The sequence below is a fragment of the Gallinula chloropus genome (assembly GCF_964237585.1).
Source record: "Gallinula chloropus genome assembly, chromosome: 3".
NCBI classification, from domain to species: Eukaryota; Metazoa; Chordata; class Aves; order Gruiformes; family Rallidae; genus Gallinula; species Gallinula chloropus.
Window position 1 is genome coordinate 120,303,001 of NC_140087.1, and position 22,054 is coordinate 120,325,054.

Below are 22,054 nucleotides of genomic sequence, written 5' to 3' on the forward strand. Positions count from 1 at the left end.
ACTATCTATTTTTAAATGAAAAACGTAGCTCAGATCTTGGAATAGCTGTGACCTTCATTGGTGCTTGGAGTGACTTTGTTAAAAACTCCATGGCTCCACCCCCCTGCTTCTCTTATGGCATTAAGTGTGGGGCAACGAAGGGAAGAAATAAAACTGAGCTGGTGTTGCTGAGTCAGTGCTGAGATTTGAGACTGACTTGGTGGTGGAGCTGTGCTCAAGGTAGAGGGACCACCCAGCTTTTACAGGTAGCAGAAGGGATGAGCAGAGGGCTCACCTAGTGAGAGGACAGCAGGGTATCACAGAATCTCCTGAGCTGGAAGGGACCTGTAAGGACCATCCAGTCCAACTCCTGGCTCCACACAGGCTCCAAGTCAGAGCTGGCACTGAGGGCATCGTCCAGATGCTTCTTGACCTCAGCCCAGCTCGGGGCTGTGACCCCTTCCCTGGGGAGCCTGTGCCAGTGCCTGACCCCCCTCTCAGCACAGAAACTCTTCCTAACAGCACACCTAAACCTCCCCAGGTGCAGCTTCACGCTGTTCCCTCGGGTTCTGTCCTTGCTCCTCAAAGAGAAGAGAGATCAGCGCTGCCCCTTCGCTCCCCTTGGCAGGAAGCCACAGACCCCATGAGGTCTCCCCTCAGCCTCCTCTTCTCCAGGATGAACAAACCAGGGCCTTCAGCTTCTCCTCATAAGCCTTCCCCTCCAGACCCTTCCCCATCCTCGCTGCCTCCTCTGGACACTCTCCAATAGTTTCCTGTCCCTCTTGTCCTGTGACACCCAAACCTGCCCCCAGGACTGGAGGTGAGGCCACCCCAGCACAGTGCAGAGCAGGACAATCCCCTCCCTGGCCATGCTGTGTGTGATGCACCCCAGGGTGCTGTTGCCCCTCCTGGCTGCCTGAGCAAGCTTCTGGCTCATGTAGTAAGTAGGTGGGCTGACTGAAAGAAGGTAAAGCAAAAGTAGAAAGCAGCTTCTAAGGGTGCATTGTTGGAGTCTAACTGGGGGTAAACAAAACCCTTTAAAGCTGCTGGAGCTCTTGCTAAGTGCTGGGCCAATGGGCTCTGTTGGCCAAGGGTCTGTTTTCCTCTTTTCTCTATGCCCTTTCCATCTGGTATCTGGTTTCTCTCTGCTGTGGTAGACTTGGCATGGCTAGGTGAACTACTCCAACCATGCTTTCCACTAAGGATTTGAGACCCAACCAGCACCCCTTCCCTCTCAACAGAACATCTTCCCACAATGTGGCTGAAGGACTGGAGATAGCAGCCGTGTTTTAATCCTGTTTGCCTTTGCTTACATGTAGACAGCAGAGTATTAGGAGTAAGTGAGACACGGGGAACAAATTGATCTTTCCTTTAATCTGCCATTTCCTCCTGAGTCTTCTCCTCATTTTGCTGCTTATTCCTGGAGCAGTTTACTCATAAGCTGTGATAAGCATCCCATTGCTGCTCCTTTTCCAAAGCTCCTGTGCCAGGAGATGCTCCAGCTTGGAACAACCCAGGCTGCCTGGGGGTTCACCTACCTGGCAATTAGTTGTATTGTGTTGTACCCACTCAGAGCTTTAACCTGCAAGTCCCTTGAGGCACTGGTTATGTGTTTTGTGTGGTTCACTGGGCAACAACTGTAGAGCACTTCATTCCCCGTAGGGCATGACATAAAGTGTTAATAATAAAATCCTAGGAAATCTTTTTGGGATTACAGGTACAGGGATTTTCTCATTGTCATTTTGAACTTTACCACTACATCTTTATGCAGTACCATAAAGCTAATACTTAGTGTAGTGAAGGACACGTGTGTGTCTTTAAAACTCACCTGGGTCAAAATGATAGAAGCAAGCACACCAAAAGAAGACCAAAAAAAAAATAACCAACAAGAAAACCCCCCAAACAATAAAACAGAATTGCCACAAACCCCATAAATCCCCCAGAAAAGAAGAGGGGAGGTAAGAAGGGAAGCAGCAAAGAAGGGTGTGAAATGAAGGCTATGCTTTGTGAGCTGCAGGAGTTGAAAGGAGGCAAGAAAAGCAGAGCAGAAACACAGAGGTCAGCCACAGGAAAGCAAGCCAAAGGAAATGAAGTTTGAGGAGGGGTTTTAAGGTGGAAAGTGAAGCTCTTTACTCCCAGGGCAGGGAAGTGATGTAAACTCTAAGAGCAGTCTGGACAGGTACGGATGTGAAACACAAATAAACTGAATGCTTTCACCTTTAATGCTCAGGAGATCAGAGCTGGATTGCCTGTGAGCAGAAGAGCTGAGATAAGACAGGCTGTGGGGGTACAAGCTATCTCAACAGCCATACAGCTGCCTATCAGTTTTGAAGCACAAGACCTGTCCTCTTCATTTGGATAGTTCAGCTTTTCTTTGGCATTGAAGCAGACCTTGGTAATGTAGATACCGTACGTGATGATCTAAGCTGTTCTCCTCTCAAATGGCTTGCTTACATCGGGGAAAGCAGAGGAGTTGCTGTGCAGGTTGACAGAGCCAAAGTTCTGCCACAGATTGCAGATTTCACAAACTGACCATGACAAGCCAGCACCTTTGTTACAGGTCACAGCATACGTGCTCTGTCTTGCTCAGGCTGCGAGGCTGCGTAGGTCATGCTGGCGCTTGCAGTCTCCAGGGACTGCCCATAAAGGTAGTGCCAACTGCTTGATGACAGGTTTTCCACCTGCTTTGTGGTTGAAATGTTCTGTTCACTGTCACGTTCTCAGTAGGGATCACCTTAATTTGGTAGTTCAAGACAAGACCAGCTATTGCTCAATCGAAATTCAGCATTTCAGAGTATGGTCACCTTTGCTAACATACCCAAGGATGAGAACAAGGGAAATCACATATTTTCTTCCTTTCTTTCCTGAATCACAGAAGGTTAGGAGTTGGAAGGGACCTCAAAAGCTCATCTAGTCCAACCCCCCTGCCAGAGCAGGATCACCCAGACTAAATCACACAGGAACACATCCAGGTGGGTTTGAATGTCTCCAGAGAAGGAAACTCCACAACCTCTCTGGGCAGCCTGGCCCAGGGCTCCCTCACCCTCACAGGGAAAAAATTCCTCCTGACATTCTCATGGAACTTCCTCTGCTTCAGCTTGTACCCATTGCCCCTTATCCCATCACTGGACACCACTGAGAAGAGCCTCTTACCAGTCCCATCTTTCATCATCCCAGTAACACGTCAAACTCATCCTTGCTCCTTTCCTTCCCTTCTTTCACCTTTATGCTTCCTCAGCTCCCCAGGAAGTGGGAAATCTACTTCAGGCTTATTAGAACCCTTTGTCTAATTGCAACAGCCAGACTAATTTTTCCAAGGGGATAGAGACAGCACTTAAAGACACCCAGGACTCTTAACGCTTTCTAGCAAGCATGCAAGAGGCTGAAATACCTGTCCTACAGTGGGAAGCCTCAGGAATGGGAAATAATTTGTTTCCTTGTGAAATAAAAGGGAGTTTTTAGGTTTTCCCTGTTAGGACAGCAACAATTACTGCCGCTCCCTAGTAGCTGTTCCGGATGGGGGGATGAATACTCTTGTCCTTGCCTCCTGAAGCAATTTTTCCATACGAAATGATGGCACTTAGAATGTTTGTGTTGCATCTTGCTCATGGTTACAGTCATCCTGTCTTTCCTTCCTCTGATACTCTTGTTGCCAAAGTTAAATTCAGATTATAAGCCTTTCCCCTCAAATTCTGAAATTCATTAACTGCAGTGTTCAGTGTAAAGGCTTACTACTGGTAATGCTAACGAGCCTGGAAGAATTACACAGCCCATAAATTCAAATAAAGTCAGGACATCTTAGGTCTTCTTGAAAGCAGTGTTCACCTTTGCTTTTACGCTGCTCGGAGTATAAATGTGCCTCCAGGAACTTGGAAGCTAACGCTGCAAGTGAGCACAGAACAATACAAGTCTCTGCAGAGATGATGCTCCCATAACTTTGCTTTTTTGGCCTACATTTCTCGGTGGTTATTATTTGTTAATTATGTTATATAGTGCTCACATGTGGGTTAATTGCTTCCCCAGAGAGCTTACAATGAAATGATGGACAGAACAAGGGCAGGGTGTTACACTGATCAGATAGTTTAAGGGTGTAAGGTAGGATGTGGGCAATATGGGTAGTTTAAACACTGAAGGTCCATGATCTCACCTACAAGGAAAGGCTGAATGACCTGGGGTTGTTCAGCCTTGAGAGAAGAAGCCTAAGAGGGGATCTGATCAATGGGTATCAATATCTGAAGGGTGGGACACAGGGGGAAATGGCCAGACTCTTCTCAGTGTGGGGACAGGACAAGAGGCGATGGGCTCAAGTTGGAGCACAGGGAGTTCCCCCCCAATGTGGGGAAGAACTTCTTCCCAGTGAGGGTGAGGGAGCCCTGGGACAGGCTGCCCAGGGGGTGTGGAGTCTCCTTCTCCGGAGAGATTCCAGCCCCGTCTGGACACCAACCAGTGTGCCCTGTCCTAGGGACCCTGCTTTGGCAGGGGGTTGGACCCCATGATCTCTGGAGGTCCCTTCCAACCCCTATGATTCTGTGATTGAAAAACCCAGAGGCATTATGAAGCATCACGTAGAAGAGTTGTTGATTCATGGGGGGGAGACAAGGGGGGCTAATTTGGATCCATCCAAGCAGTTGACTTGTGAGAATAGTCGTTTGAGGAAGCACGGAAGCTAAAGGAAGCAATCAAGAAATAATGCAGAACTGTATGAAAGAAGGCTGCAGGGAGATTGTACTTATAGTTGCAGGGCTGCACCATGTGAGTTCTTGAAAACAAGATCCTTATGAACTGTAGGTACACAGCACGAGTGATACTCCTTGAAAAAAATGAAACCTCAGACAAACTCTTTACTTCAGACCCTTAGAGATGGAAGAGAAGGGGAAAAAAAGATGTGCTCACACATCTGTGCAGTTGTATTTCAGATTTGAGTGCTCATTCTTGCTGTTTGTCTTGTTTTTCTGCATCTGTGTTGCAGTCTGCACTCTCTGAGGCAGGAGGGCTCTGCTGGTGTTTATGGTCTGTGCTGCTCTAAATTGCAATGTTCTGATTAATTTTCCTGTGCTGCGAATCCTTCTTCACACCTGCTGAAGAGAAAAGGAACCAAGTCATGATGAAAGCTTAACAAATAAGTGCCTAAAAAGTGACATGAGGTATTTCTCAGCAGCTCCTCGGCCAGGGTTTGTGCTGAAAAACAGGAAATGGCTGTACCCTTGCACAGAGCTCAGCCTTGATTTTCAGATGGGGATCAGCTCTTGCATCCTACCCTCTCAGAGCAAAGGAGCGGAAGAGTTTCAAGAGTGTGTTTTCCCTCTGAGAAGCATTTTCAAAGGGGAAGGGAAAAGGAGAGAAGGTTTGGCCATTTAAGTTATCTGCTTCAAATGCTCCTAGAAGCATTTCATTTATACATATATACGTTTTTTTACATTTATTACTCAAAAAGACATAGTTTTATACAGGCAGGTGTTGTTTTCACATTTCCAGGTACATGTAGTTTCCTCTGCTAGAAGCCAAGCTGGGATGCTGACCCTGCTGGCTCACAGAATTGTTACCAGAATTCCTTTTCTCTCCTCTGGGTATTTCCAATGATTTTTATTGCATCCTTTATCTCAGTGGTTTATCTCAGCATCTTAAATCTTGAGAGCCCTTGTTAATACCTTTGCTTGTTTGGCTGGCCAAGTCCATTTATTGTTTCTCATGTAGTCCATTCAGTTTCTTCTCTGTCAGTTGGGTACAGGATGAAATCCTCAACTCCAGAATGAAGAAGGGTTCAGTCTTCCCAATCCTGACCAGAAAGGATTAACAGCATCTGGATGTTCCATACAGATTACAAAGGGATGAAGAAAGGTGCCATGGGAATCACAGAATCACAAGGTTGGAAAAGACCTTTAAGATCATCCAGTCCAACCATTCCTGTCCTGTGCTAAACCATATCCCTAAGTACCTCATCTACCCGTCTGTTAAACACACCCAGGGGTGGGGACTCAGCCCCCTCCCTGGGCAGCCTGTGCCACAGCCCCACAACTCTGCCAGGGAAGAACTTTGCCCTCACATCTGCTCTGACCCTGCCCTGGGGCAGCTTGAGCCCACTGTCCCTTGTCCCATCTCCTGTCCCCTGGCTGCAGAGACCATCGCCCACCTCTCTGTACCCTCCTGGCAGGGCAGGGGAGGTGGGGAGAAGGTCTCCCCTCAGCCTCCTCTTCTCCAGGCTCAACACCCCCAGCTCCCTCAGCTGCTCCTCAGAGGATTTGCCCTCCAGCCCCTTCCCCAGCCTGGTTGCCATTCTCTGGATTCATTCCAGGACCTCAATGTCCTTCTGATGCTGAGGGGCCCAGAACTGGACCCAGCACTCGAGGTGCAGCCTCACCAGTGCTGAGTACAGGGGCACAATCACCTTCCAAGTCCTACTGGCCACACTATTTCTGACAGAATCCAGGATGCTGTTGGCTTTCCTGGCCACCTGGGCAGTGACATGGGAGTGACACAGCACTAGTAAACTACTACATGAAGGAGACTTGGATTGCTTCTGAGTGTGCCTTACATTGGATAGTACCTACACTACTGGAATGACTGTTCTGGACATTCAAAGGCGTTGACAGTCTAGAGTGTGGCTATGGGACAGTAAAAACAGTCTGCATTGATTTGATTATAATCCTGCCCACACCTTTACAATACCTTGTGATAGAGTCTCTCAGTGATTTGATTACATCTGGGTGGATCAGAGAACAGGCAAAAATTGCCATGTGTCTGTTTGCTGTAAGTGTCATAGCCACGTAGCACTGACACACGAGTGGGACAGCAGCAGGGTTATGTCAGTGCCTTGCACATCCAGTGCCTCTGAAGGGCCTTAAAGCACTTTACAAAAACTTAATAAAACCCTTAACTTTGCTGTGAGTTCCATATAGTTGATAAGGCATGTTTTGTACGTTGATAGCCTGTGCCAGAGCTGGAGGGAAGAACTTCTCCAGTGTTTCCCACCAGCTGGGAAGAGAACTTGGGAAACGTGACCTTCCCTGTCCTGTGCTCGCTTTGCCTGGCCATACTTCCTCTGTTATTCAAGGTGAGAACAGAAGAGTTAGAATTGATTTAGGTGCTTCTGGGAAGATGAAGTCACCATGTTTGGATCTCTGTATCGTGCCAATAGAGAGATCCTAGGGGAAATCTCTTCCTTTAGTGTTGTTTATATTCAGTCTAACGCACAGATGTAATTTGCAAGGAAATGCGAAGGAAAAGAGCTTTTGCTGGCCTCAGCAGTGTAGCTAAAGTGAAATGAGATGTCACAAGGATATCTAAGTGTCTCTCTTTTGAGGTAGGAAAAGGATTTTTCTTCTCTGCAGCGTGCTGATGGGCTTTTATTAACTCTTTCCCTATGTCCCTTCAGTCTTCTGCCCATCTTGTGCGTTATCTCACTGTGTGTATTATCCCTTAGCTATTCACAAGCTGCCTTCTTCTGCTCGTGGATTTTACTCCCTGCCTTTGTTTGCTCAAAGTGAAATGAATGTTTTTTAGGTCATTTTGGTTGGGTTTTTTTTTTTCTTCCCTGAAAAGTGTAAGAACAGTAGGAGGAAGTTTGTGTGCTCTGTGAGACACTGTATCGGGGTTCCCAGGCTGCCATTAGAAATACAGGTGTTGTAACTGCTGGTATCATAACTGTTAGTACCAAAGGACTGACCAGGATCTGATAATGACAGCTGGAATGAATCCCCCTGACTATCATTGCAATCAAGTCTCTGGCCAAAATTTAATCCGTTGCACTTTTGCAACCCTGTTGCTTCCTGTTGTACTGTTGTTCTTCAGGCTGAAGGCAAAACCTGGCTGAGCATTACATAGAATCATAGAATCATAGAAAGGTATGGGATGGAAGGGACCCCAAGGATCACAGAGTTCCAACCCCCCTGCCACAGGCAGGGCCTCCAACCTCCAGGCCTGGATCTACACAAGGTTGCCCAGGGCCCCAGCCAACCTGGCCTTGAACACCTCCAGGGATGGGGCATCCACCCCCTCTCTGGGCAGCCCCTTCCAGCCCCTCAACACTCTGTAAAAAAAATTCCCCCTAATATCCAATTTAAACCTTCCTTCCTTCCTTTAGCTTTAATCCATCCCCCTTGTCCTGCCAGTCTCTGCCCTTTAACAAGCCCATTCCCCTCCTGTTCCTCTGCTCCCTTCAGGGATGGGGAGGCTGCAGTGAGGTCCCCCCACAGCCTTCTCTTCTCCAGGCTGACCCAGCCCAGCTCCCTCAGCCTCTCTCCGTAGGGGAGCTGCTCCAGCCCTCTGAGCATCTTCATGGCTCCTCTGAACCCTCTCCAACAGTTCTACATCTTTCTTGTATTGGGGGCCCCATATCTTCTTGTATGGCTCCTGTTTCCTTGATGGGAGCAGACTGGGATCCAGGACATCATATGACAGTGCAAGTGTGTTGTTTCTACGACAAGCAAATAGGTCTTTGGATACCTGGAGGTTTTGTTCAGCAAGACAGATGGTAACGTCTGAATTAGAAGAATAAATGAAAATCCTAAAATTGGCCACTTGCTGAGGGATGAAAATAAATTAATAAATTTATATTTTTTGGCAAAAATATAAACCAGAAGTACCAGACAGCCTGGGAGAACTTGAGTGTGGTTTTAATAGAAGCACATCACCACGGGATGTGAAACTTGAATAAAAAATAGAGTCAGCAGATATAATGTAAATGGCCTTGAAAACCAAGCACCTGGAGATTGATACTACAGGATGAAATGGGTGCTGTTCAGTCATAACTAAACCTCCTCACGAGGATACAGGGCTGCAGTGGAACAGGTATCCAGAAAGGTTGGGGAACCTCCATCCTTGCAGTTTTCTACAAAAAGCTGATCAGGTAGCAGCAGGTCCTGCTGCAGGCCAGAGGCTGGACTGAAGACTTCCAGAGGTCACTTCCAATCCAGGAGTCTGTGAGTAACCCCAAAAATATTCCCAGCAGAGGTTTCCTGCTGTAGAATTCCATGGCCTTTTCAATTGCAACAAGAGCAGTCTGACAGCTCCTTTGCAGTGTCAGATGGAGGCAGGTGGAGCAAAAATAGATCTTCATAATTCCATGGAGGGAAAAAAAATTGATTTATTTTTTTTCTTTTAAAGGTTTTTTCCTCATCCCCATTCCATAAGTTATTTTCTAACCTTTCTCCTTACTGGATAAGAGAGAGAGACGACAGTTCATGTGGAGTATAGTAGCTAATACCCAATTGACTTGTCACAGAATTTATTTTAATGGAGTCAAACAGGAAGGTGCTTCACTTGCAGTAACTGCAACTTGTCCTTTTCAAAAGGGCTATCATGTCATACAGCCCAGCCAGGTATTTAATATTCAGGATTTTCATTCTGTTTCCTGTAAGCAGAATCCTTGCTGCATTGGCACTCAGGATAAATAGTAGTAAAATTAAACCTTGACATGGTGATGTGAGGTATCCTGGTGGTTTGAATACCAGGGTCAGCAAACAGGAACAGGCAGGTGACCTGAATTTTTACCATTTCTTTCCCAGTTTTATGTTCTGCTTTTCATCTCTTTCATTAAACCCTCTTTTATTACCAGGAGGTCTTTAAAGTATTACGGGGCTGGATGATGGTTCTAGAGTCCATATCTTCCATTTTTCATTCCAGGCAAGGATTAACTCTACCTAACACTTCTCTGATAGCACTCTGAGTTACTTCCAGTGGTTGAGACATCCAGTGGTTGTTGAGGCTTCACATGTAAATGGAATTTATCCTACAAGCAAAGTTTCATCTTGGCAATTTACAGAGTCACAGAATGATGGGGGTTGGAAGGGACCTCTGGAGAGCATCTAGTCCAACTCCCCCTGGCCAGAGCAGGATCACTTTGAGCAGTCTGCACAGGACAATATCCAGGATCATGGGATTTGAATGCCTCCAGAGGTCAAGACTCCACAATCTCTCTGGGCAGCCTTTCCTGGTGCTCTGCCGCCCTCCCAGTAAAGAAGTTCTTCCTCATGTTTAGGTGATACTTCCAATATTCCAATTTGTGCCCATTACTCCTTATCCTGGCCTAGGCACCACTAAACAAAGACTGACCCCATCCTCCTGACTCCCACCCCTCAAGTATTATAAGCATTGAGAAAATCCCCCTTCAGTCTTCTCTTCTCCAGGCTAAGAAGTCCCAAGTCCCTCAGCCTCTCTTCTTCAGAGAGATGTTCTAGTCCCCTGATCACCCCTGTAGCCCTTTTTTGTCCCCTATCCAGTAGCTCCCTGTCCTTCTTGAACCAGGGAGCCAGATTTTCATCTGCTCCTGCTTGTCCTTTCTCATAAACACAGAGAAAACTCTCCCCTTTTCTGTTTCCATCAGCCCTTCCTCTACTGGAAGTCGGTTACCATCAGGTCTTCATAAGATGCTGTCTGTAGAACCCCAACCTTAATCAGGTAAACCAGAAATGTTAGAGCCTCCTGAGTGCCTGTTCCTGTGCCAGAACTGACTTCAGAACTGATGGTACACGGCCTTATTTATGCATGTATTTATTTTAATCCTGCTTAAACTCATCACCCTACGAGTCTTTGTTCACTCTCTTGCCTGTTTGATCCCAATCCAAATGTTTATGCCCATAAGTAACTTCCAAGTTGTCAACTCCTTAAAGCAAGGCTCTGTCATCCTTCATATCTGCAAAGCTCCAGAGTGACTCTTCATGAATAATCTGCTGTGCTTCTCTCCATCACAGCCTAAACCTGGGTTAGAAGGATGCAGGGGATGCCCTCAGCTCTTGCCTGCTGCGTGGGGTCACACCGCCGCACCTCCGCGCTGAGGATCTGGAGTGGCAGAAACAGAGCTGGATTATATTAATCTTATTGTTCTGGTTTCTCAACAAGAAAGTAGCTAATCACTGTGGTTCAGCCAAGGCTGCCAACTTGCATTTTAAAGCAATGAATGGTTGTGTGATTGCCTTGTAACTCAGGCTAGGGGTTTAGCCTCTACTTACTTCATCTGGCCCATTTTCTGTAATTCAAGTGAGAATCTACTGAAATTACAGTTGCGCTGTGCTCTGCCTTTATGCTCACCCCTCCTGTTCCTCTCCTTTCATGTCATTTTTGTGAGTTTGAGCTGCAGAATTGCTTGTGAATTAGTACCCCCTCATCTGCAAATGAAGAAGCAAAGGCATCTGAAATTACTGAAGTAATTGGAGTTCGTATGTGGCAGATCAGAGACCATATAGTAGATTTTTTTTTTGATTCCCCTGTTCTAAGGAGTAAATGCTAAGGATAAAAATGACTTGCAGTCTGAAGAGGAGGGAAACTTCACTGAATTAATCCAAGCTGCTTCTGCTGCTTGTGTGCTGGCATCCTTTGTCTTTGCTGATTGGTTATATCTCACTTTTCTTCCCAGAGTGACATGCGGGTGGATGACAGGTTGGCCATGAGCCAGCAGTGTGTCCTGGGGGCTCAGAGAGTCAGTGGGATCCTGGGGGGCATCAAGAGGAGTGAGGCCAGCAAGTCAAAGGAGGGGATCCTCCCCCTCTGCTCTGCCCTGGTCAGGCCCCACCTGGAGTGTTGTGTCCAGTGCTGGGCTCCCTGGGATAACAAAGCCAGGAATCTCCTGGAGAGAGTTCAGAGGAGGCTACGGAGATGATGAAGGGCCTGGAGCATCTCCCCTGTGAGGAAAGGCTGAGTGACCTGGGGCTGTTCAGCCTGGAGAAACGAAGACTAAGGGGGGACATTATTAATGTTTATAAATATCTTAAGTATGGGATGCAGGGGAAATGGGCAGCCCCTTTTCAGTGTCTGTGGGGACAGGACAAGGGGCAATGGCTGCAAGTTGGAGCACAGGTTGTTCCACACCAACATGTGGAAGGACTTTTACACAGTGAGGGTGAGGGAGCCCTGGGACAGGCTGCCCAGGGGGTGTGGAGTCTCCTTCACTGGAGATATTCCAGCCCCATCTGGATGTCGACCTGTGCGCCCTGTCCTAGGGACCCTGCTTTGGCAGGGGGTTGGACCTGATGATCTCTGGAGGTCCCTTCCAATCCCTGTGATTTTGTGATTCTGAATGTATTTTCCTTTTGGATTTTAATTCCTTAACATGAGGTCTTAAATCTCCAAAGATACTTGGTTTTCAAAATCATTTGATTTCAATGAAGTGTCTAAATACTTTCCAATTTGAGCTTCTACTGGTGGAAAACTGTTTTCACAGTGTGATGCAAACTGTTTTCTCTATATAGTTGACCGTTAACCCCTATTTTTTCATTACTAATTAACTGTGGTTGAAAGGTGCTCTGAGAATACGATGCCTTAGAGATGCAATCCTGATCCTGCAGGAATTGAGGGAACCAGGATTTCACTCCATAAGTTTAGCGGACTCACTTAATGATTAAATCAGCTTTGTGTGTCCCAAGTGAAGAAAGCAGGCAGAAAAAAATAAATAAATATGGTACTTGGAGTGCTTTATGCAGTCCATATTATTTTCCATACATTTAATTACATAAACAGATGATATTTACAGGGGATTTCTGGCTATAATTGACCTTCATCTTTTCCTGTGCACTTCCCAGCCTCTGCTTGCATTTTCCTATTGTTTCCTCTCACTCGTTCCACATTTAACACCATGTTTCAAGCAGTCCTCTTCTCTTGCTTGGGACCATCCCACCAATTCCCTCAAGGCTGGTATTCCCAACTCCTTTTACCTTCAGCCTCTTGGCCTGATTTCCTTGGCAGTTTTGGAACTCACAATGTGGACACGTGGATCTCCTCCAAGGCTCAATCTTCAGGCCTCCTCCCAGCTACAACACGATGGCTCTTTTCCTTTTCCAGCATGATTAGTTCTGCAGAGTGGGAGTGTTTCTTTCTGTCTTTTATCTTGCTTAATTAATAGCTTTTTGGAAGTTGCAGGAACATGGTACGTGTTGAATCATAGAATCACAGACTGGTCTGGGTTGGAAGGGACCCCAAGGATCACAGAGTTCCAACCCCCCTGCCACAGGCAGGGACACCAACCTCCAGGCCTGGAGCTACACAAGGTTGCCCAGGGCCCCAGCCAACCTGGCCTTGAACACCCCCAGGGACGGGGCACCCACCCCCTCTCTGGGCAGCCTGTTCCAGCCCCTCAACACTCTCTCTGTAAAAAATATCCCCCTAATATCCAATTTAAACCTTCCTTCCTTTAGCTTTGATCCATCCCCCTTGTCTTGCCATTGTCTACCCTTTGAACAAGCTGATTCCCCTCCAGTTTCTCTGCTCCCTTCAGGGACGGGGAGGCTGCAGTGAGGTCCCCCCACAGCCTTCTCTTCTCCAGGCTGAACCAGCACAGCTCCCTCAGCCTCTCTTCGTAGGGGAGCTGCTCCATCATCTCTGTGGGTCCTCTGAACCCTCTCCAACAGTCCCACATCTTTCTTGTACTGGGGGCCCCAGACCTGGACACAGGACTCCAGCTGGGGCTTCACAAGGGCAGAGCAGAGAGGGACAATCACCTCCCTGTCCCTGCTGATGGAGCCCAGTATATCTTCCTTTTCTTTGAAACCTTTCATAGAATCATAGAATCACAGAATGGTCTGGGTTGGAAGGGACCCCAAGGATCCCAGAGCTCCAACCCCCTGCCACAGCCAGGGCCACCAACCTCCAGGCCTGGAGCTACACAAGGTTGCCCATGGCCCCATCCAACCTGGCCGTGAACACCCCCAGGGACAGGACATAAACCTTTATAGGCAAGCAGGGGGAGGAACTGCCTACACTGTGAGTCTCCCATTGAGAGGTCAGAGAAAACCCACACTTAGAGCTCAACTGTGTTCCCATGGCTCCTAGGACAGGTACATCACGGGAGCGGGAACACTTCTGGCATTGAACAGCCCTTCCAGGTGATTTATGGTTTCACATAAGCTTTTCCTAAACCGAGAGGTTTTCTAGGGTTGGCACCTCTTTGCTTGTCTCCATGCCCTGTTAATCCTGTGTTCAGTGGCCCGTGGTTATTAAAATTCTTATCAATAAAGGAGTTTCTGAGCAAGGTTCTTATTTTCTGGGATCATGCATACCTTCTGAACTCCTCAGCTTAACCAAAGGAACTTTTCCTTTGCTTCTATTTTTTTTTTAATGCCTAATGTATTTTATAAAAGAAATGTGTAGAGATCAAGTAATATTTGCCTTCAATTACAGTAATTAAGTTGTCAGGACTTGAAGTCACCAAGGGAATGAGAAAATAAATCCTTTCCTGGTTGGCCAGGAGGGTAATTGGTGTTCTGGTCACAAGTAGGTTTTACATATTGGGGTGGGGAGGGAAACTGTTCTGGCTGGCATCTGCAGCAGAAAACCCAGGAGACTGTTTGTCATTTTGCAATACAAGGTGTCAAAATCCTGCTGTGGGTAGAAGGAAAAGGAAGAGTAAGTGACCTGTTTAACTCTGCTTTAGCAGGGCATCTATTTTTGATCCACGCTAACGCTGCTTGCTTGGGTTGGGAGGTATATCTTGTTAAAAAGAGAGTGCCTACAAATGTAGCTCAGTCCATTTATTCTGAGGATTTTGGCTTGTCAAACTTCTACTGTGGCTCCACTTTTGAATGTAACATCTATCAATAGATGTGTGCAGATACAGGCTTCTTTTCCCCTCCTATCTTCAACATTGTTTTGCAACCTCCTTTGCCACAAGTCAGGGAGTTCCAGTTACTTCACAAACTTCCCTGGAGGTACACTGGGAGGTATTCCTACAAGAAAAGTACCTAATTTTTCTTAAGTGGCCACACAAACATTGCTGGAATCTCAAGTGTAGCGTTACTTTGGTTCCACTGGAATGGCTCTCTTGAAAGCAGATGTATGAGGAAATCACTGCGACTCACAGTGCATCACTAATGCATTCCTGCTCCTGTGAGTAAAGGTGAGAGATGTGTAAGGAGTCAGACCTGCACAACCTTCCTCACAGAGCCTAATAAACCCCACTTCAGCCAGGGAGTTTAGTGATGCCCTGAAGAGAACCCACATCACTTATCTACCACCATCATGTGATAACCATAAAATGTTGAGATAAGTGGGTTTCTATCTCCTGGGTTCCTGCTGGCCTTCCCCCTCCATATCAGTTTATGCCAGCAGAAGCAGGCATGAAATATTACTGCTCTGATTGAGTAGCATTATAGTGGCTTCAATTCATGGACCAGATGCATGGGGAGAGTGGGTGCTCTTTATCTGGGCATTTATGAATGGCAAAAGAGTGAAGCATCTCTGTCCTACTCATATTTGACTGTAATAGCTGCAGGTTCCCTCCTGTTCAAGAAGCCACAATTCCTAACTGCTCAGCTTTTCCCATTAAGGGGGAACCTGCAGCTCATACATGGCTTTGAAGAAAGAAAAAAGGGGGAAAAAAGTTAAATTTAGGATGATTCCAGCAGTTGCTTGTGCCTTTTGCCAAGCAAAAGGGTATGCCACAAAGGGTTATTTTTGAGTGCTACAGTATCTGTGCAAACAAGTCTGAATTTCAGCTGCCTTTTTGGCTTGTTTATTTTGTAAGTCACAGATAATTTAACAAGTTATGCATTTTCACCTTGTTGCATTTGTTGCTTTTTTTTTTCAGACTCAATTCCCTTCATGCCATACATAACATCCAGCTCCACAGCTATACTTTGCTTTTGGGTTTAAATTTACTTTCTGGATCCTAGAGTCTCTTTATAAATATTCACCTGCAGCAAGAGTTCAGCAGCTATTTATTTTGCCTATGCAGAAGCCTTGTAAGATCCAAGCTGAGATGTTGTTTTTGCCATCTGATAATGTATGATCAAATGGGAGTGTGTTTAAATAACAACATCTAGGACACAATGACAGTAAAGGAGCCACGAAACAAACATTTCTAAAGATCAGATAAGATAGAAGAGATGCATCAAGGCTGGATTGCTCCATGTATCAGTTCTTGCACTTTGCTGGAGAAGTATTCCAGGCACGGGATTTCCTTTCTGCCACAGCCTAACAGATTGTACTGGGTTATTTTTCATGTTGTTTTATATCTTGTAGAGACTCCTGCCTTTAAAAAGAGAGTGTAATATACTGAGTATGGTAGTATTATACATAATCTGCATGAGTACTGATTATGTATAATACTATTAGGCATTGTAATCTGCATGGGTGAGGCCACACCTCGAATGCTGGGTCCAGTTCTGGGCTCCTCAGCATCAGAAGGACATGGAGGTCCTGGAGCGAGTGCAGAGAAGGGCAACCAGGCTGGGGAAGGGGCTGGAGGGCAAATCCTCTGAGGAGCAGCTGAGGGAGCTGGGGGTGTTGAGCCTGGAGAAGAGGAGGCTGAGGGGAGCCCTTCTCCCCACCTCCCCTGCCCTGCCAGGAGGGTGCAGAGAGGTGGGCGATGGTCTCTTCAGCCAGGGGACAGGAGATGGGACAAGGGGCAATGGGCTCAAGCTGCCCCAGGGCAGGGTCAGCTCAGATGGGAGGGAAAAGTTCTTCCCTGGCAGAGTTGTGGGGCTGTGGCACAGGCTGCCCAGGGAGGGGGCTGAGTCGCCACCCCTGGGGGTGTTTAACAGATGGGTAGATGAGGTGCTCAGGGATATGATTTAGCACAGGACAGGAATGGTTGGACTTGATGATCTTAAAGGTCTTTTCCAACCTTGTGATTCTGTGAGTTGCACAGGAGTAGATAAACAATAAGAAATTCAAAACAATCAGAGAATTGTCTTGTTCCTTATTTTCTTACTGCCATCGACACCAACACCCCTTCTCCCTAAACCTACGTTACCTCCCACCCTAAGGGCTGCCTCTCCCTTCTGCCAAAGTCTGCACTTTTTTATGATTAATTTTCAAAGCACCTTGCACTTTTTCAGTGTTTTTCTTATTAGTGTGCAAAAAAAAAAAAATGCTGTTACCTTTAAAGCCATTTTTTCTGTCTCTCATTCCTGCTTCTCTTTGTTTACCTGCAGGAGGATATTACTGATCCTGAGTCTCAGGATGAGAAGAGGAACCACAGGCTATCTGAGACTGCAGATGGTTACAATACAGTGAAGAGTGTTCTCACTGTACAGGAATATTTCGCTGAGCGCATGGCAAAACTGAAAGGATCCCTGAATGAACCAGAAACCAAGTTGGATGAGCCCTGCCCAGCAGCTGATGAAGCTTTGGAGCCTTCAGAAGAACTGAAAACCAAAGTCAAGAAGAAAAAGAAGAAGCAGAAGAGGGATGAGGCAGAGAAGCCAGAAGCGAAGCAAGCTGAGATAGGTACCTTGAATGGAAAGGAACTGGATCCTCCATTAAATGAGTGTCACTCAGGGAAAAAGAAAAGGAAACATAAAGGACAGCAAGAAGTGGAAAGCATTAGTTGTGATGAAAATATGGGCAATGGAGAGATTGATATGGGAATATCTGAGGGGGAAGATCTCAGCGTAGGGGACTGTGAGGTGCAGCGAAAGAAACGCCGGAAGAAGAAACACAAAAGGCAGAAAGAGGAGACAGATGAGTGTGCTGAAGGGGCACCTCGGAAGAAAAAGAAGCACTGTAAGCATGTTTAACCACTTAAGAGTCAAACTGGGATGCTGAGGTGATTCCAACTTCTGTCAGGTTAGAGAAGTCTGTGTAAACCCCCCAGCCAGACATCACGATGCAGCCCGGCCTTGAGCTCCCAGCTCTATCTCCAGCTGAAACCACCGACTGTGGTTAGACACAGACTGTGAAAGCCACTGAACTACCATCTGCTGCTTCACATGGACTATGTTTATCTCCATGCAGCTGTGGGGGGGAGTGAGGAAGCCACCCTACCACTGCCTTTCTTATTAAAGCCAACGTTGTTTTGACTTCTGATAGCCCAGCTCTGCTTCTGGCAGCAGGAGGGAGTTTGCAGAGCTGTCTGTACTTTTTAACTGATTTTTGCAAAGTCATGTCTTAATTTTTTTTCATTGATCTCCTTTTTCATATCAAAAGATGGTTGTTTCTTCCCACAGTGCTTTGTCCAATTAAAGCTCTACACCCAAGTGTCAGTACTAAAGAATGAAATAAAAACTCCCTTTATTTCCTAGCCAGTAGTTGACTATTGTCAAGCAACTGTAAATCTGCAACAAAGCTAAAGGAGCTGTGCCTTGTTAACCCTACCTAAATCTTTGCTTCCCAGGTAATGTTCACAGTACCTTCAGTGGTTCATCTGGAATTTGGAAAGCTGTCTTGGATGGGGCAGGGCTTTCTGTGAAATCAGGAACCTAAACAGCTTTTAAAAGCACAGCTGGTATTGCCATTTATACACTGAAAATCTGCAATTCAAATTTAGAACCAAATCAGGGCTTGTTTCTGTTCCTAAACCTGGAAATAAGTAATGCCCAAACTCGAAGCTGCCACCACCAGAGCTTAAACCTCTGGGGTGGATTTTGGCATCTCAGTCTCACTCAGCCAAGTGCTGCTGGATGAGGTGGGTGAGCGTGGAAGTGAAGTGGTAGGATGGGAAGAAGCATTCACCATCCTCAAGTCTGCTTCTGATACTGCTTTAGCCATGGCCAAGTGACAGCACAGCCCTGAAAAGCCACCAGTTAACCATGGCATCATCCAGAGGAGCTGACCAGAATTCCAGAATTCAGATCCTTGAGCTGTCTGTTTGACTTCAGGCCTGGCTGTGTTTCAGCAGGGTAAATCTAAACCATCCCATTGGCCTGCTCTGCTGAATAAAATGGGTACATTTTCTTTCTCATTGTCTTAGCTCAGTTGAGTTGCTTAACATGGCTTGAAAAACATTGTCAAGATGCAGATGTTAATAGGACAAAAAAATTCCCTGAAGCTGCCTTCATTATCCAGTGGGAGAAACTTTGTCTGGAGCACACACTCCATCCACATGGCCTCAGATGTTTTGGTTACAGCTGAACTCTTCCTTTTGAAGATATTTTGGGTTGCACTGCACCTTCCTTGCCCTCAGGACACACTTATTCACCAAGCAAAACGACTGTATTTTTACTTACTGTGAGGGAGAACAAGATGCCTTTCTCTCTGTTTCACACTGGATTGCCAGTGGGTTTTAACCCTTGTGGCACATGCTTTTCAGTGCTATACAGATATTAACCATCTCAGGATGCTGCTGTGGCTGGGCTTGTCCCCTGGCTTAAACAAAACCCCAGCATGAGGCTGCTGTGGAGTTGTGAGCCAGCCCCATGCTTGGCCTGAAAAAGGACTTGTCTTCTCCATGGGAAAAGACAATGAACGAAATGTTCATGTTATATTGAAGCATTCTGTGTTTTCTGGGTGCCTTTCAAAGCAGCCTTGCTGATTTCACCCTGAATTTGGGGTGAAATCAGCAGAAAGCCAAAAGCCAGACTGCCATAGAATGGTTTGGGTTGGAAAGGACCTCAAAGCCCATCTAGTTCCAACCCCCTGCCATGGGCAGGGACACCCTCACAAAACCAGGGTGCCCAAAGCCCCATCCAACCTGGCCCTGAACACCTCCAGGGATGGGGCTTCCACAGCCTCTCTGGGCACCCTGTGCCAGGGCCTCCCCACCCTCAGAGTGCAGAATTCCTTCCTCACATCTAACCTACCCCTGCCCTCTGTCAGCTTGAAGCCATCGCCCCTTGGCCTGTCCCTGCTCTCCCTGGTGACCAGCCCCTCTCCCACATTCTTGTGGGACCCCTTTAATTTTGTGTAGGTTGGATTTTAACTCTTAAGCATCTAAACTTTACAGTCTCTCCAGGATTTCAGTTTCAAAGGGTGCCAGTCCAGGAACAGGGTTTCCTTCTCTAAATACTGCTGGGTTTGTTTGTTCTCTGTATTAATCTTCCAGGAGTCTCTATGTGCTAATTCTTTTGTGTTTGGCCAGATTCCAGGGTGAGCTATAGAAAGAATAAAACCAGGAATAAATCTTTACATTTATACTGTTACTCCAATTAAGCACAGCGTGCCTAAGATTTAAATCTCCTCAGACTGAATTTATCAGCTACGAAGATTCTCTGCTTGTACAGGAAGTGGGAATTTCATTTTATCCCAGGAAACGTGGAGTTTTCATGTGCAGAATTGGAGTTGTAAGGGGAAAAAAAGAAAGAAATCAGAATAAAGTTAACATTTCCATCAGAAGAGGGTGAAGAAATTTTTCCTAATGTCCAATCTGAACCTCCCCTGGCACGACCTGAGACCATTTCCTCTCATTGCTGGTCACTAGGGTTAGTTCAAAGTGTGTGATACTATTAAGTGCAAGTATCACAGCAACCCACTAAGATTTCAGAACCCCATATCCTTATGTCTACGTGAGTTTTGGTCCATTAGGTAGTATGTGAGATGCACCGGCTTGGTGAAACTGAAGAAATGGCTCTAAATTGGAAGAGGGTAGATTTAGACTAGATATAAGGGGAAAAAATTCACTGTGAGGGTGGGGAGGCCCTGGCACAGGGTGCCCAGAGAGGCTGGAGGGCAAATCCTCTGAGGAACGGCTGAGGGAGCTGGGGGTGTTCAGCCTGGAGAAGAGGAGGCTGAGGGGAGACCTTCTCCCCACCTCCCCTGCCCTGCCAGGAGGGTGCAGAGAGGTGGGCGATGGTCTCTTCAGCCAGGGGACAGGAGATGGGACAAGGGGCAATGGGCTCAAGCTGCCCCAGGGCAGGGTCAGAGCAGATATGAGGGAAAAGTTCTTCCCTGCAAGAGTTGTGGGGCTGTGGCACAGGGAGGGGGCTGAGTCCCCACCCCTGGGTGTGTTTAACAGACGGGTAGATGAGGTACTTAGGGATGTGGTTTAGCACAGGACAGGAATGGTTGGACTTGATGATCTTAAAGGTCTTTTCCAACCTTGTGATTCTGTGATTCTGTTGTGGATGCCCCATCCCTGGAAGTGCTGAAGACCAGGTTGGATGGGTCTTTGAGCCACATGGTCTAGTGACAGGTGTCCTTATCCACAGCAGAGGGTTGGAACTGGATGATCTCTTAAGGTCCCTTCCAACCCAAAGCACTCTGTGAGTCTATGAAATGCCCTTGAGGACCCATCCCTTTCAGCATCATGTTCAATGAATGCAGCTTTCCTTTGAAGCAAAAGGCAGTTCTGGTGCTGGCTTCTTCCAGATACTCAGCTCCCAGCAAAGAAAACACACAGAACACACCAGTGCCATCAACCAGTAAACATGTGAGATGGGAGTTCTTGAAGGATCCACCTTCAAAAGGCCCAATTTACGTCACACAACCTCCAGGCCTGCCAGCACCAGCAGGAGGAAGGAAGCTCCAAGAAGAGAGGGAAACCACTCAAAGTCTACTGGAAACACTGCGTAGCATCATGCCTGTCTTAAAGGAGATGGCTCTGTGTCCTCCAATAGCCTGTATAGTGAGGTGGGGAATATACTTCAGATGCCAAACCAAAGCTCAGTTTCTCAGCAAGTGAGAGGTTAAATTCTGCTTTGGAGTCACTCAGAGGTTTTTATTTTCTGACTTTTTAATCCAGATTTATAGATTTGAAAGCGTGAGAGGGAAATCCTGCTAGTCCCTTTTCCCCAGAAAACAACCTGTCTGCTTCGTAATGGCAACTCAAAGCTGCATTTTAAAACCAGCAAGAGCAGAAATGCAGGTTCACAGAATCACCAAATCACAGGGGTCAGAAGGGACCTCCAGAGATCATCGAGTCCAACCCCCCTGCCAAAGCAGCTCCCTAGGACACTACTCTGTGTGCTTGGTGAAAATTTTAGCATCTTTTTTTTTGGTCTTCACTTTTCACTGTGGGCTACGTAAGGGGAAAGCTCTGGTTTCTCCTCCTTGGCAATTAAATGGTCCCAGCAGCGGTCCCTGGGGAAGAGCTGGTGGTCCTGGGAAGCAACGGGCAGTGGGTCTGTCTCAGTGGCAAAAAGCATCTGGGAGCTGCACCGCTGAGAGACGGCTCCTCTGCTGGGAACCCCGGGATGCCTCTGCACGAACTGCTCTCCGGAGAGGAGAGTTTCATCCATAATTAAAGAACATGTGACTATCCAGCTAATTTAGGATTTGTGCTTTCTCACACGTTTTAATGCCTCTAAAGCTGGGGAGGGGTGGAATGTTGGGGGAGGCTACATAGTGAATATAGACACAAGCTGAGTAAAATGCCTGATGCTGGATCCACGGATGATTTTAACGAGCAGGGACGGATTCCCCTACACAGCACTGGGTCAGGTCATGGATATTCTTCATGACCCATGGGAGTTGCTGCCACTGTTCCCCATCCATG

The 22,054-nt window shown here is 46.8% G+C and overlaps 1 protein-coding gene across 1 annotated transcript in view; it reads left to right on the plus strand.

The window, feature by feature from the left end:
- Nucleotides 1-17,913, plus strand: part of PINX1 (PIN2 (TERF1) interacting telomerase inhibitor 1) — a 75,286-nt gene extending 57,373 nt beyond the window's left edge. Inside the window, exon 7 of the mRNA XM_084261549.1 lies at nucleotides 16,839-17,913. Coding sequence (XP_084117675.1) covers nucleotides 16,839-17,423 — 585 coding nt within the window. The 3' untranslated portion in view covers nucleotides 17,424-17,913. The remainder of the gene's footprint in view (nucleotides 1-16,838) is intronic.
- The last annotated feature ends 4,141 nt before the right edge of the window (nucleotides 17,914-22,054 follow it).